At 42.5% G+C, this 16,712-nt stretch overlaps 1 protein-coding gene across 1 annotated transcript; it reads right to left on the reverse strand.

The window, feature by feature from the left end:
- Position 1: 1 nt before the first annotated feature.
- On the reverse strand, positions 2 to 16,201 carry LOC311504259 (transmembrane protease serine 9-like). Its single transcript, XM_084567278.1, has 21 exons — positions 14,441 to 16,201; positions 13,979 to 14,350; positions 12,373 to 12,489; positions 12,028 to 12,196; positions 10,145 to 10,236; positions 9,791 to 10,058; positions 9,554 to 9,696; positions 9,302 to 9,439; positions 9,041 to 9,183; positions 8,703 to 8,861; positions 6,917 to 7,076; positions 6,719 to 6,826; positions 6,455 to 6,574; positions 4,849 to 4,965; positions 4,504 to 4,672; positions 2,621 to 2,712; positions 2,267 to 2,534; positions 2,030 to 2,172; positions 1,778 to 1,915; positions 1,517 to 1,659; positions 2 to 1,337 (listed from the first exon to the last, which is right to left on the reverse strand). Exons 1-21 carry the CDS (start codon positions 14,598 to 14,600, stop codon positions 1,167 to 1,169), a joined length of 3,390 nt encoding a protein of 1,129 aa, XP_084423404.1. The 5' UTR covers positions 14,601 to 16,201; the 3' UTR covers positions 2 to 1,166.
- Positions 16,202 to 16,712: the final 511 nt, after the last annotated feature.

The raw sequence follows: 16,712 nt of genomic DNA on the forward strand, positions 1-16,712 counted from the left end.
GTTCTGAGACAGAGCGTGTGGTTAACTTCTACTGAGGTGTTTATTTGACTACTTTAACAAAGTGACCATTGTGACTCCACAGTTGCCACAATAATGTCAAACAGATCTGCTGCAGGTGCAATAATAAACTGTAATATATAGTTCGTATGATCAAGAAGTGAAGATTAAGCATGTTGAATGAGACCGGACTGGTCACGTTTGTTAAAAAAAAGATTGATCGATGTTATGTGCTGCAGAAAAGGGAATTCAGAAAGACTTCGAATGGGTTAAATCAGGGGTGTCAAACTCATTTTAGTTCAGCGGGGCAACATGCAGCCCAATTTAATCTCAAAGGGGTCAGACCAGTAACAAAACCTAGCAGCATATGAACCTAAAAATAATGGCAACTCCAAATTTTTCCCTTTGTTTTGGCGTGAAGAGGAACATTATGACAATGTTTTCATTTAATTAACAATCCTTCTATAAAACATTTTATTAAATTTCTTTAGAAAAATATGGTTTGGCACATTGCTGCTATCTACAGTTTAGTTTTAGGTCTCAGTTTCTAGTCATGTCTTTAAATTTTACAACAGTGCAACACCTAGAGGCCAAATTAGAAATAGCAGATACTTTTATTGAAAAATTGCAGTCTTATTTTCCAAATTCATCCCATGGGCCACATTGGACCTCTTGGTGGGCCGGTTTTGGCCCCCAGCCCGTATGTTTGACACCCCTGGATTAAATTGACCCCCGATCATCAAGGCTATCAAGACTCAAATAAAGTTGCGTCGGGACAAAAAAGTCAAACTGAACGAGAGGCTGAAATGAAACATTTGCATTTAGCATTTGTGTACAGAGTGTTTTCAGAGGATACAGAGCTGGACCAGGGTTTGCTGTATTGTCAGTGGTGCAAAGTGCAAAAACGATTTTTACATTGTTTGTTTTTTATCTTTAGTAAGTGACAAATGAAGGAGGTACAGATGAGGAAGAAGCATAGGCCCAACGAAATGATCTACTTTTGTCTGGCAGGTTCAGCTTTGTGAGTTTTCAACAGTGCCTCTTTTAACTCAAAGCTGGGCTGGGAGTAAATGCTTGGTTTTATTGCTGATAAAATAAACAGTTTTTTTTTTCAAGGCAGATGAAGATGTAGTCTCATTTTTTCTTTGTAAGAGTAAAAAGGTGAAGGCTCAGTTGGCTACTGCTCCGTTCATCTTCCTGTAGATCCAGTCGAGGAATCTGTGCACGTTGGCGTAGACACCAGGCTTGTTCATTTGACCGCAGCCTTCACCCCAGCTCACCACACCGGTGATGTAATGTGTTCCATTCTGCTCACACACCAATGGGCCTCCTGAATCACCCTGCAGGTGTTGAGAAGAGCTACAAGTTACGTTCTGCAGAAGAACCTTGAATAAATGTTCACCTAACACAAGGCTGATACCAAAAAGAGATATTTGCATTATGTTGTCCTCAGGTTTGAGTCACCTTTCCCTCCCTCTTATGCGAACTTTTGGTTGAGCTTTCCCAAAAATGTACACACCTCGCAGGCGTCGATGCCCCCCCCCATGGTCCCGGCACAAAACATGCTCTCATCCAGCGAATCTCCGTAGATCTGAGGGGCCTTGCAGCGTTCATCGGAGATCAGGAAAACACGAGCATTCAGCAGCTGATGGCTGTGCCTCCCTGAAAAGTGGAGATTAAAATCGGATTTCAAATGAGTCGTTAAATCAGTGCAAAAAAATCAAACGTGAGCTCAGGTTTTCTTCATCAAAGTGATTTGTGACATGAAAGTTAGATTTACGGGTCTCAGTGGCTCCCCATCCAGAGATCACACACTCCTTTCCAGGTGGGAACATCTCATCTGGTAGGCACGCTGCCTTCACAAAGCGAGTTTCCTGAGCGCAGTAGGGGCCATCCGTAATGTTGAGCCTAAGCAGAGCTACGTAGGAAATTAGCAGATAGTGGGTGAGATGAATTCTTTGATTTGTCAGCTCATCAAATCTCATTTCCATAAACTCAATTTAAAGCATCAAACTTGATAATGTTGTCAAACCGATGTCGTTGTAAAGTGCCTCAGACGTCTCCCTGTACTTCTCATGAACAATCGTTTCTATCACTGGGATGGTCTGGTCCATTTCCTCCAGTTTTTCTAAGTTCACTCCTCCCAACTGCACTTGGAATTTATTATTCGGCTCACTGTAAAAAATTTAAAAAAGCAAAAGCTCATCGCAGAAAATTGAATTAACTGGAAATGGAAATTAAATTTATTAAAAAGAAAAGGAAACCCTACATGCAGTGGGCAGCAGTGAGGACCCAGCAGGATGAGATCAGGATGCCACCACACTTGTGGCTAAAGTCACCAGATGAGCCCTTGGATCTGGTCTGCAAGGACACCTGCCAGGGGTGGGTACCTGGGAAAGACTTGCTGCCCCCAAAAATCCTGCCAGCACGAGGCTGGGATTTTCCGCACTGGGTGAACGGCGAAGGACTTATCTCTGGTGTCTCTGGTATCTCTGGTATCTCTGGTGTCTCTGGTAAACCTGATGTTGGTGGAGCAACTGAGAAAGAGCACATAGAAACTGATAATAGCACCGGCACGTGTTGTACTGTGTTGTACTTTGTTTTCAAGTGTGAAAGCGATCACCTTCAGGGCATTTCTTGACTTTGCAGTATTCCCAGTGCAGTTCGTTTTGTCTTTTAACAAAACACCAAGGTTTTATATCTTCATCTGGATTCCTACAATGATGAAATATGAAGAACAGATTGAAAGGGGAGCCCAGTTAAATTATAAACACTGCATGGCCAAAAAAAAAAAAAAGTCGCCACCTGCATTTAACTAAGCAAATAGTCACGAGCCTCTTATTGGATAATTACTGCATGGGTGATTATCTTTCAGCTGACAACAAGTTATTTAACCCCAACTGATGCAATGAGTAGCTTCTCATTTCTTAAACAACCATGTCTAAAGACACATCCTGTGGTTGTGGAAAAGATGTTAGTCTGTTTGAGAAGAGTCAAATCATTGGCATGCATCAAGCAGAGAAAACATCTAAGGAGATTGTAGAAACTACTAAAACTGGGTTAAGAACTGTCCAACGCATTATTAAAAACTGGAAGGATAGTGGGGAACCATCGTCTTCCAGGAAGAAATGTGGTCGGAAAAAAAATCCTGACCGATCGTGATCGGCGATCACTTAAACATTTGGTGAAATCAAATCAAAGAGAAACAACAGTAGAACTCAGGGCTATGTTTAATAGTGAAAGTAAGAGCATTTCCACATGTACAATGTGAAGGGAACTCAAGGGATTTTGACTGAACAGCTGTGTAGTCTTAAGAAAACCACTAATCAGTGAGGCTAACTGGAAAAAAAGGTTTCAATTTGCTAGGGAGCATAAAGGTTGGACTCTGGAGCAATGGAAGAAGGTCATGTGGTCTGATGTGTCCAGATTTACCCTGTTCCAGAGTGATGGGGGCATCAGGGTAAGAAGAGAGGCAGATGAAGTGATGCACCCATCATGCCTAGTGTCTACTGTACAAGCCTGTGGGGGCAGTGCTATGATCTGGGGTTGCTGCAGTTGCTCAGGTCTAGGTTCAGCAACATTATGTGTCCAAAGAATGAGGTCAGCTGACTACCTGAATATACTGAATGACCAGGTTATTCCATCAATGGATCATATTCCAAGATGACAATGCCAGGATTCATGGGGCTCAGACTGTGAAAGAGTGGTTCAGGGAGCATGAGACATCATTTTCACACATGGATTGGCCACCACAGAGTCCAGACCTTAACCCCATTGAGAATCTCTGGGTTGTGCTGGAGAAGGCTTTGTGCAGTGGTCAGACTCTCCCATCATCAATACAAGATCTTGGTGAAAAATGAATGCAACACTGGATGGAAATAAATCTGGTGACACTGAAGAAGATTATGGAAACAATGACACAGAGAATGTGTGCTGTAATCAGAGCTAAAGGAGGTCCAATGAAATATTAGAGTGTGTGTCCCTCACTGACACAAATGTCTCACATGTCTACAGAATGTGTCTTTCGGGTTTCAGCTCATGTATGGAGGCTGTGTGTGTGCACGTGTTTGCTGTATCTTTCTTGTTACTGACCCCGCCAAAAACAAGGCAGGAGAACCAATACGGCCAGTAACAGCTGGTGATAAACCCCAGGAGTTCAACCTTTCAAGACAAAAACAGTTTTGTTTTCCAGTTTTTATTCCTTTATGATGTTATAAGAAGCTGCAAAAAATACACTTTTATTGATGGAGAAAGTAAAGAGACTGTCTTTTCTTATATTCCTTGAGTCTCTGGACACACTGGGGACATGTAATTATGTTATAAAACAATAAGGGACTGGCTAAATATGAACTAATACTATCAAATGTGTGACATTAGGTTTGTCATTTTATCCATAAACGCAAGATTGCACTCTAATTGCACGTTCATAATTACATTAATACAATAAATGATGTCAATAAATGATTTAAGATATAATAGACAGTGGAAAATATCATATTCAAATACCTGCAGAAGTTATCGTCCAGTGATGTGAAATCTGGGAATGCGGTAAACGGGTCCTCCCCATTGAGCAGAATGAAATAGGATCGCCAGTGAAGACATTCCTCTCCTTTTTCAGTTGTACTGACCACGCCCTTGTACGTCTTATCATTTTCCTCGTAACAGTCAGTAGGAGCTACACAAAATGAAAATAAAAGATAATGTGTTAGAGAAAACTACAAAATAAAATTTTTATTTGTAGTAAAATGTGTCATCAAGATTATCATCTACTGGATGTTTTACAGTGAAATTGCACCTCTGTCTTTTATGTCTTTATTTAGAACATGATTCAAACTTAAAAATGTTCTTTACCAATATTACAGAACCTCCCAGTGTATCCGTTTGGACAGGCACAGCCGAAGCGGCGTCTCGCTTTAATGCAGGAGCCTCCGTTGTGACAGGGGTTTGGTTCACAGGGAGATGATGGCACTGACGTAGGCAAGACAAACACTTGGTTAGAACCAGGGAGGGGGTGGCACAGTGGCATGGTGGTTAGCACTGATGCTAAACACTGATGCTAACCCCAGTCGAATCCAGGCCAACTGGTTCCTTTCTGTGTGGAGTTTGCATGTTCTCCCTGTGTCTGCATGGGTTCTCTCCGGGTACTCCAGCTTCCTCCCACCGTCTAAAGACATGCTGGTTAGGTTCATTAGTGATTCTAAATTGGCCGTAGGTGTGACTGTGAGTGGTTGTCTGTCTCTCTGTGTTAGCCCTGTGATAGACTGGAGACCTGTCCAGGGTGTACCCCGCCTCTTGCCCAATGACAGCTGGGATAGGCTCCAGCCCCCTGGCGACCCTCCAGAGGACAAACGGTTACAGAAAATGAATGAATGAATAAACACACAGAAAGACCAGAGTGCTCTTGTTTTCTAAGAGAAATTTCCAGGGGAATCCAGTTGCACAGGCTCCTTCGAGTTCCTCAACAGATTTTCTATAGGATTCAGGTATGGGCTCTGGTTGGCTCATTCCAATTCCATACATATCTTGCATTGCTGAAGCCATTTCTTTGTTGATTTGGCTGTGTGCTTTGGATTATTTCCTTGCTGAAAGGTGAGCATTCTCTTCTTTGCTGATATACTATGATGTTTTAACACCAAGTCTACAAGTTTAGTCCATGTCTCATTTTGTGGACTTTACTCCACATGGTTTTTGGAGACTGAATGTGTGTCTGTCTTTTTGCTTATTTAGTCAGAACAGGTTTGAGTCTTGACACCGTGCCCGACAGCCCAGACACAAAGGATAGAGATAGCTGTCACATGTGTGGAGTAGCCAGTGGAGCAGCTTCGTCGTGACCAGGCTTTTCTCTTTGATAGTTCATTAATAGGAAGAAATTCAGACTTGAAGACTTGGTAGTTTCGGACTTGACAAGTTTGACTCCGAAGTAAAGACACGGCGGACGCAGTACTGTCATTTTGTAACTGGAACAGAAGCATACTTGATGACTTCCGTGAAATGAAGTCTGAGATACCTGGTTGTCCCAAGGTACGTACCATGTGTCATCAGTAAAATGGGACGGGAGAGAACACGTCACATTTGGACACATTATGACATCTTACATGCAGACAGGAATGCACACTGATAAACACTCTTTGTCTTCTCATTAATTTTGTGGAGACGTCCTGTTCTTGCTTCGCCATAACTGACGTATTTAAGTATTGTAGCCCTCAGCTGAGTGGCACATTTCAACAATGAGATCCCATTGATGCTTTTCAAGCTCTTTGGAACCAAGATGCAAATGTTTACTATTTGTCATGAGCTATGAACACAACCAAATACCCAGTAATAAAGGGGTGCGCACACAATTTTTGTTTGTTTAGTTTTTAGCTTTTGTCTTTGAAACGTGTAACAGTGGTTTTCAGTGCCATTGCATACTTGCTGAGGCATATTTTCATTATCTTATGTTGGATGGCGTACTCACATGTCTTGCAGTTTGGGCCCTGGAATGGAGCTTTGCACTTGCACTCGTAGTACGGGTGTCTTGTCACGTTGACGACGCAGTCTCCAGAACCACATTTGACATCCTCGCAAACATTTCTCACTGAAGGCATCGAAAAACGAAACTTGTTAAATTTCATGATGCGTTTGAACGTGTAGAGATTAACACATGACCAATAATGTAAGCATGGCCTATTAAAAAGACAAGAAATGCAATTGGGGGGTGCACAAATGGCTTTCTTCCTACCTTTCTGGCAGTTTCTGCCAATGTAAGGCTCAGGACATGAGCATGTGAAGTCAGTATCAGAGGTTGTGCAGGAGCCACCATTGAGGCAGGGGTTTGGATCACAAAAATCTGGAAATGGCAAGAACAAATACATTTTTTAGGGGGATGAAATAAGAGACACAACCTACGATCATTCTCAATTTTCCAGGACACACTTACTTGACTCATTCATTAGCAAAACCATCCAGGCGTTCACAAACATAGAAATGCTCGGTGCATCAGTAGGGTAGTCAACATAGTCGATGTCTGCCAAGAACAGAAAGCTGATTAAACACGGGAGTTGCGCAATGAAAATGCATCGACATGGATCTTCTTTCATCTGAGTTCAATGCTGAATCCAGACGTTCAAAATTTACTCTAAAACTGTAAAAAAGCCAAAACACTGCAGTCAGGTCAGCATAATTACTGAGCTGACATTCATAATTCCCTCCTGTACTTTATCAGGATGATGATTAAAATATTACACGTCAAACAGAAGACACGTTTAGCTGCAACCATAACTGGCTGCAAAGTTTCTAGGAAACAGTTCAGTGCGTGCACTAATAGGACGCTGCAGGGTGTCACCAGCTCTGATCATCTGAAGAAACATTCTTACACACAGGATCCGACTGAAATGACAAAATCACAGGAGAGAACAAGTCAGCCTGCTCTATCACTGCCCTCTAAATACTCTTCAGCATGAATTAAACACAGCCTGACAAAGACGCTGAGAGACTTACGGTCAGGTTATTTCCGTGAACGGTTAGCACACTGAGGAAAAGTATCAGGGCTCCTGCGACCAGCATGGTGCTGTGTGTAACTCCTGCTGTAGTTCAGAAGACTGGAGATCAAGTGACATTGATACTCAAAAAAAAAAAACATCAGTTCTCTATATCCCACATATTCATTTGTCAATCTTTAGCTAAGCTGCATCGATCCCGTGGGAGTTTGTGTGTTTTTAGGCTCATGTTTACTTGTTCTACCGCACGCTTTTATTTATTTAACCTCGTGTTGCTTCTTCCTATATAGAGATTTAGCATTTTAACTTTAGACTATTTACCCAAACTTTCATTCTATATCCAAATTAATTATTATTATCTGCAGACTATTCGTGAGGAACTGACCAAACCAACAAGCCAATACAGTTGGGACTCAATAGAGATGGGACATGGGCCTTGTGAGGGTGCCCTGTGGTGTCTGGCAACACAGTGTTGTTAGTGGGGGCCTTTGGGTCCTATGGGTCGAGGGGAGAGGCCTCTGTGGCTCAGGCTTGTTCCTGGTCTGGTCTACACTTTCCCAGTTTTGTGTCATGTCTGCACATTTTACGAAAACAGCGCTATTCCAAATTAGGAATAGCAGATATTTTTATTGAAAAATTGCAATCTTCCATGTCATTTTTTCAAATTCATCCCAAGGGCCACATTGGATCCTATGACGGGCCGTTTTTGGCCCCTGGGCCTTATGTTTGACACCCCTGGGTTAAATCATCCCTCGAAAACCACTTTCAACATCAGTTTAACCAAAATCATCAAGGCTATCAAGACTCAAATAAAGTTGCGTCGGGAATAAAAAGTCAATCTGAACGAGAGGCTGAAATGAAACGTTTGCATTTAGTGTTTATGTACAGAGTGTTTTCAGAGGATACAGAGCTGGACCAGGGTTTGCTGTATTGTCAGCAGTGCAAAGTGCAAAAAGAATTTTTACATTGTTTTTTATCTTTAGTAAGTGACAAATGAATGAGGTACAGATGAGGAAGAAGCATAGGCCCAACGAAATGATCTACTTTTGTCTGGCAGGTTCAGCTTTGTGAGTTTTCAACAGTGCCTCTTTTAACTCAAAGCTGGGCTGGGAGTAAATGCTTGGTTTTATTGCTGATAAAATAAACAGTTTTTTTTTTCAAGGCAGATGAAGATGTAGTCTCATTTTTTCTTTGTAAGAGTAAAAAGGTGAAGGCTCAGTTGGCTACTGCTCCGTTCATCTTCCTGTAGATCCAGTCGAGGAATCTGTGCACGTTGGCGTAGACACCAGGCTTGTTCATTTGACCGCAGCCTTCACCCCAGCTCACCACACCGGTGATGTAATGTGTTCCATTCTGCTCACACACCAATGGGCCTCCTGAATCACCCTGCAGGTGTTGAGAAGAGCTACAAGTTACGTTCTGCAGAAGAACCTTGAATAAATGTTCACCTAACACAAGGCTGATACCAAAAAGAGATATTTGCATTATGTTGTCCTCAGGTTTGAGTCACCTTTCCCTCCCTCTTATGCGAACTTTTGGTTGAGCTTTCCCAAAAATGTACACACCTCGCAGGCGTCGATGCCCCCCCCCATGGTCCCGGCACAAAACATGCTCTCATCCAGCGAATCTCCGTAGATCTGAGGGGCCTTGCAGCGTTCATCGGAGATCAGGAAAACACGAGCATTCAGCAGCTGATGGCTGTGCCTCCCTGAAAAGTGGAGATTAAAATCGGATTTCAAATGAGTCGTTAAATCAGTGCAAAAAAATCAAACGTGAGCTCAGGTTTTCTTCATCAAAGTGATTTGTGACATGAAAGTTAGATTTACGGGTCTCAGTGGCTCCCCATCCAGAGATCACACACTCCTTTCCAGGTGGGAACATCTCATCTGGTAGGCACGCTGCCTTCACAAAGCGAGTTTCCTGAGCGCAGTAGGGGCCATCCGTAATGTTGAGCCTAAGCAGAGCTACGTAGGAAATTAGTAGATAGTGGGTGAGATGAATTCTTTGATTTGTCAGCTCATCAAATCTCATTTCCATAAACTCAATTTAAAGCATCAAACTTGATAATGTTGTCAAACCGATGTCGTTGTAAAGTGCCTCAGACGTCTCCCTGTACTTCTCATAAACAATCGTTTCTATCACTGGGATGGTCTGGTCCATTTCCTCCAGTTTTTCTAAGTTCACTCCTCCCAACTGCACTTGGAATTTATTATTCGGCTCACTGTAAAAAATTTAAAAAAGCAAAAGCTCATCGCAGAAAATTGAATTAACTGGAAATGGAAATTAAATTTATTAAAAAGAAAAGGAAACCCTACATGCAGTGGGCAGCAGTGAGGACCCAGCAGGATGAGATCAGGATGCCACCACACTTGTGGCTAAAGTCACCAGATGAGCCCTTGGATCTGGTCTGCAAGGACACCTGCCAGGGGTGGGTACCTGGGAAAGACTTGCTGCCCCCAAAAATCCTGCCAGCACGAGGCTGGGATTTTCCGCACTGGGTGAACGGCGAAGGACTTATCTCTGGTGTCTCTGGTATCTCTGGTATCTCTGGTGTCTCTGGTAAACCTGATGTTGGTGGAGCAACTGAGAAAGAGCACATAGAAACTGATAATAGCACCGGCACGTGTTGTACTGTGTTGTACTTTGTTTTCAAGTGTGAAAGCGATCACCTTCAGGGCATTTCTTGACTTTGCAGTATTCCCAGTGCAGTTCGTTTTGTCTTTTAACAAAACACCAAGGTTTTATATCTTCATCTGGATTCCTACAATGATGAAATATGAAGAACAGATTGAAAGGGGAGCCCAGTTAAATTATAAACACTGCATGGCCAAAAAAAAAAAAAAGTCGCCACCTGCATTTAACTAAGCAAATAGTCACGAGCCTCTTATTGGATAATTACTGCATGGGTGATTATCTTTCAGCTGACAACAAGTTATTTAACCCCAACTGATGCAATGAGTAGCTTCTCATTTCTTAAACAACCATGTCTAAAGACACATCCTGTGGTTGTGGAAAAGATGTTAGTCTGTTTGAGAAGAGTCAAATCATTGGCATGCATCAAGCAGAGAAAACATCTAAGGAGATTGTAGAAACTACTAAAACTGGGTTAAGAACTGTCCAACGCATTATTAAAAACTGGAAGGATAGTGGGGAACCATCGTCTTCCAGGAAGAAATGTGGTCGGAAAAAAAATCCTGACCGATCGTGATCGGCGATCACTTAAACATTTGGTGAAATCAAATCAAAGAGAAACAACAGTAGAACTCAGGGCTATGTTTAATAGTGAAAGTAAGAGCATTTCCACATGTACAATGTGAAGGGAACTCAAGGGATTTTGACTGAACAGCTGTGTAGTCTTAAGAAAACCACTAATCAGTGAGGCTAACTGGAAAAAAAGGTTTCAATTTGCTAGGGAGCATAAAGGTTGGACTCTGGAGCAATGGAAGAAGGTCATGTGGTCTGATGTGTCCAGATTTACCCTGTTCCAGAGTGATGGGGGCATCAGGGTAAGAAGAGAGGCAGATGAAGTGATGCACCCATCATGCCTAGTGTCTACTGTACAAGCCTGTGGGGGCAGTGCTATGATCTGGGGTTGCTGCAGTTGCTCAGGTCTAGGTTCAGCAACATTATGTGTCCAAAGAATGAGGTCAGCTGACTACCTGAATATACTGAATGACCAGGTTATTCCATCAATGGATCATATTCCAAGATGACAATGCCAGGATTCATGGGGCTCAGACTGTGAAAGAGTGGTTCAGGGAGCATGAGACATCATTTTCACACATGGATTGGCCACCACAGAGTCCAGACCTTAACCCCATTGAGAATCTCTGGGTTGTGCTGGAGAAGGCTTTGTGCAGTGGTCAGACTCTCCCATCATCAATACAAGATCTTGGTGAAAAATGAATGCAACACTGGATGGAAATAAATCTGGTGACACTGAAGAAGATTATGGAAACAATGACACAGAGAATGTGTGCTGTAATCAGAGCTAAAGGAGGTCCAATGAAATATTAGAGTGTGTGTCCCTCACTGACACAAATGTCTCACATGTCTACAGAATGTGTCTTTCGGGTTTCAGCTCATGTATGGAGGCTGTGTGTGTGCACGTGTTTGCTGTATCTTTCTTGTTACTGACCCCGCCAAAAACAAGGCAGGAGAACCAATACGGCCAGTAACAGCTGGTGATAAACCCCAGGAGTTCAACCTTTCAAGACAAAAACAGTTTTGTTTTCCAGTTTTTATTCCTTTATGATGTTATAAGAAGCTGCAAAAAATACACTTTTATTGATGGAGAAAGTAAAGAGACTGTCTTTTCTTATATTCCTTGAGTCTCTGGACACACTGGGGACATGTAATTATGTTATAAAACAATAAGGGACTGGCTAAATATGAACTAATACTATCAAATGTGTGACATTAGGTTTGTCATTTTATCCATAAACGCAAGATTGCACTCTAATTGCACGTTCATAATTACATTAATACAATAAATGATGTCAATAAATGATTTAAGATATAATAGACAGTGGAAAATATCATATTCAAATACCTGCAGAAGTTATCGTCCAGTGATGTGAAATCTGGGAATGCGGTAAACGGGTCCTCCCCATTGAGCAGAATGAAATAGGATCGCCAGTGAAGACATTCCTCTCCTTTTTCAGTTGTACTGACCACGCCCTTGTACGTCTTATCATTTTCCTCGTAACAGTCAGTAGGAGCTACACAAAATGAAAATAAAAGATAATGTGTTAGAGAAAACTACAAAATAAAATTTTTATTTGTAGTAAAATGTGTCATCAAGATTATCATCTACTGGATGTTTTACAGTGAAATTGCACCTCTGTCTTTTATGTCTTTATTTAGAACATGATTCAAACTTAAAAATGTTCTTTACCAATATTACAGAACCTCCCAGTGTATCCGTTTGGACAGGCACAGCCGAAGCGGCGTCTCGCTTTAATGCAGGAGCCTCCGTTGTGACAGGGGTTTGGTTCACAGGGAGATGATGGCACTGACGTAGGCAAGACAAACACTTGGTTAGAACCAGGGAGGGGGTGGCACAGTGGCATGGTGGTTAGCACTGATGCTAAACACTGATGCTAACCCCAGTCGAATCCAGGCCAACTGGTTCCTTTCTGTGTGGAGTTTGCATGTTCTCCCTGTGTCTGCATGGGTTCTCTCCGGGTACTCCAGCTTCCTCCCACCGTCTAAAGACATGCTGGTTAGGTTCATTAGTGATTCTAAATTGGCCGTAGGTGTGACTGTGAGTGGTTGTCTGTCTCTCTGTGTTAGCCCTGTGATAGACTGGAGACCTGTCCAGGGTGTACCCCGCCTCTTGCCCAATGACAGCTGGGATAGGCTCCAGCCCCCTGGCGACCCTCCAGAGGACAAACGGTTACAGAAAATGAATGAATGAATAAACACACAGAAAGACCAGAGTGCTCTTGTTTTCTAAGAGAAATTTCCAGGGGAATCCAGTTGCACAGGCTCCTTCGAGTTCCTCAACAGATTTTCTATAGGATTCAGGTATGGGCTCTGGTTGGCTCATTCCAATTCCATACATATCTTGCATTGCTGAAGCCATTTCTTTGTTGATTTGGCTGTGTGCTTTGGATTATTTCCTTGCTGAAAGGTGAGCATTCTCTTCTTTGCTGATATACTATGATGTTTTAACACCAAGTCTACAAGTTTAGTCCATGTCTCATTTTGTGGACTTTACTCCACATGGTTTTTGGAGACTGAATGTGTGTCTGTCTTTTTGCTTATTTAGTCAGAACAGGTTTGAGTCTTGACACCGTGCCCGACAGCCCAGACACAAAGGATAGAGATAGCTGTCACATGTGTGGAGTAGCCAGTGGAGCAGCTTCGTCGTGACCAGGCTTTTCTCTTTGATAGTTCATTAATAGGAAGAAATTCAGACTTGAAGACTTGGTAGTTTCGGACTTGACAAGTTTGACTCCGAAGTAAAGACACGGCGGACGCAGTACTGTCATTTTGTAACTGGAACAGAAGCATACTTGATGACTTCCGTGAAATGAAGTCTGGGACACCTGGTTGTCCCAAGGTACGTACCATGTGTCATCAGTAAAATGGGACGGGAGAGAACACGTCACATTTGGACACATTATGACATCTTACATGCAGACAGGAATGCACACTGATAAACACTCTTTGTCTTCTCATTAATTTTGTGGAGACGTCCTGTTCTTGCTTCGCCATAACTGACGTATTTAAGTATTGTAGCCCTCAGCTGAGTGGCACATTTCAACAATGAGATCCCATTGATGCTTTTCAAGCTCTTTGGAACCAAGATGCAAATGTTTACTATTTGTCATGAGCTATGAACACAACCAAATACCCAGTAATAAAGGGGTGCGCACACAATTTTTGTTTGTTTAGTTTTTAGCTTTTGTCTTTGAAACGTGTAACAGTGGTTTTCAGTGCCATTGCATACTTGCTGAGGCATATTTTCATTATCTTATGTTGGATGGCGTACTCACATGTCTTGCAGTTTGGGCCCTGGAATGGAGCTTTGCACTTGCACTCGTAGTACGGGTGTCTTGTCACGTTGACGACGCAGTCTCCAGAACCACATTTGACATCCTCGCAAACATTTCTCACTGAAGGCATCGAAAAACGAAACTTGTTAAATTTCATGATGCGTTTGAACGTGTAGAGATTAACACATGACCAATAATGTAAGCATGGCCTATTAAAAAGACAAGAAATGCAATTGGGGGGTGCACAAATGGCTTTCTTCCTACCTTTCTGGCAGTTTCTGCCAATGTAAGGCTCAGGACATGAGCATGTGAAGTCAGTATCAGAGGTTGTGCAGGAGCCACCATTGAGGCAGGGGTTTGGATCACAAAAATCTGGAAATGGCAAGAACAAATACATTTTTTAGGGGGATGAAATAAGAGACACAACCTACGATCATTCTCAATTTTCCAGGACACACTTACTTGACTCATTCATTAGCAAAACCATCCAGGCGTTCACAAACATAGAAATGCTCGGTGCATCAGTAGGGTAGTCAACATAGTCGATGTCTGCCAAGAACAGAAAGCTGATTAAACACGGGAGTTGCGCAATGAAAATGCATCGACATGGATCTTCTTTCATCTGAGTTCAATGCTGAATCCAGACGTTCAAAATTTACTCTAAAACTGTAAAAAAGCCAAAACACTGCAGTCAGGTCAGCATAATTACTGAGCTGACATTCATAATTCCCTCCTGTACTTTATCAGGATGATGATTAAAATATTACACGTCAAACAGAAGACACGTTTAGCTGCAACCATAACTGGCTGCAAAGTTTCTAGGAAACAGTTCAGTGCGTGCACTAATAGGACGCTGCAGGGTGTCACCAGCTCTGATCATCTGAAGAAACATTCTTACACACAGGATCCGACTGAAATGACAAAATCACAGGAGAGAACAAGTCAGCCTGCTCTATCACTGCCCTCTAAATACTCTTCAGCATGAATTAAACACAGCCTGACAAAGACGCTGAGAGACTTACGGTCAGGTTATTTCCGTGAACGGTTAGCACACTGAGGAAAAGTATCAGGGCTCCTGCGACCAGCATGGTGCTGTGTGTAACTCCTGCTGTAGTTCAGAAGACTGGAGATCAAGTGACATTGATACTCAAAAAAAAAAAACATCAGTTCTCTATATCCCACATATTCATTTGTCAATCTTTAGCTAAGCTGCATCGATCCCGTGGGAGTTTGTGTGTTTTTAGGCTCATGTTTACTTGTTCTACCGCACGCTTTTATTTATTTAACCTCGTGTTGCTTCTTCCTATATAGAGATTTAGCATTTTAACTTTAGACTATTTACCCAAACTTTCATTCTATATCCAAATTAATTATTATTATCTGCAGACTATTCGTGAGGAACTGACCAAACCAACAAGCCAATACAGTTGGGACTCAATAGAGATGGGACATGGGCCTTGTGAGGGTGCCCTGTGGTGTCTGGCAACACAGTGTTGTTAGTGGGGGCCTTTGGGTCCTATGGGTCGAGGGGAGAGGCCTCTGTGGCTCAGGCTTGTTCCTGGTCTGGTCTACACTTTCCCAGTTTTGTGTCATGTCTGCACATTTTACGAAAACAGCGCTATTCCAAATTAGGAATAGCAGATATTTTTATTGAAAAATTGCAATCTTCCATGTCATTTTTTCAAATTCATCCCAAGGGCCACATTGGATCCTATGACGGGCCGTTTTTGGCCCCTGGGCCTTATGTTTGACACCCCTGGGTTAAATCATCCCTCGAAAACCACTTTCAACATCAGTTTAACCAAAATCATCAAGGCTATCAAGACTCAAATAAAGTTGCGTCGGGAATAAAAAGTCAATCTGAACGAGAGGCTGAAATGAAACGTTTGCATTTAGTGTTTATGTACAGAGTGTTTTCAGAGGATACAGAGCTGGACCAGGGTTTGCTGTATTGTCAGCAGTGCAAAGTGCAAAAAGAATTTTTACATTGTTTTTTATCTTTAGTAAGTGACAAATGAATGAGGTACAGATGAGGAAGAAGCATAGGCCCAACGAAATGATCTACTTTTGTCTGGCAGGTTCAGCTTTGTGAGTTTTCAACAGTGCCTCTTTTAACTCAAAGCTGGGCTGGGAGTAAATGCTTGGTTTTATTGCTGATAAAATAAACAGTTTTTTTTTTCAAGGCAGATGAAGCTGTAGTCTCATTTTTTCTTTGTAAGAGTAAAAAGGTGAAGGCTCAGTTGGCTACTGCTCCGTTCATCTTCCTGTAGATCCAGTCGAGGAATCTGTGCACGTTGGCGTAGACACCAGGCTTGTTCATTTGACCGCAGCCTTCACCCCAGCTCACCACACCGGTGATGTAATGTGTTCCATTCTGCTCACACACCAATGGGCCTCCTGAATCACCCTGCAGGTGTTGAGAAGAGCTACAAGTTACGTTCTGCAGAAGAACCTTGAATAAATGTTCACCTAACACAAGGCTGATACCAAAAAGAGATATTTGCATTATGTTGTCCTCAGGTTTGAGTCACCTTTCCCTCCCTCTTATGCGAACTTTTGGTTGAGCTTTCCCAAAAATGTACACACCTCGCAGGCGTCGATGCCCCCCCCCATGGTCCCGGCACAAAACATGCTCTCATCCAGCGAATCTCCGTAGATCTGAGGGGCCTTGCAGCATTCATCGGAGATCAGGAAAACACGAGCATTCAGCAGCTGATGGCTGTGCCTCCCTGAA

The sequence above is a fragment of the Chelon labrosus genome, assembly GCF_963514085.1.
Source record: "Chelon labrosus genome assembly, chromosome: 19".
Taxonomy (NCBI): domain Eukaryota; kingdom Metazoa; phylum Chordata; class Actinopteri; order Mugiliformes; family Mugilidae; genus Chelon; species Chelon labrosus.

Bases quoted from the DNA above. Each gene is read 5' to 3' on its own strand.
- LOC311504259 (XM_084567278.1), bottom strand. From the start codon at position 14,600: ATGAAAGAAGATCCATGTCGATGCATTTTCATTGCGCAACTCCCGTGT. The intron at 9,440-9,553 runs GTTTGACAACAT...TTTCCTACGTAG, and splicing joins GGCACTTTACAACGACATCG to CTCTGCTTAGGCTCAACATT. The intron at 6,575-6,718 runs GTAGGAAGAAAG...CGATGCCTTCAG, and splicing joins TGGCAGAAACTGCCAGAAAG to TGAGAAATGTTTGCGAGGAT.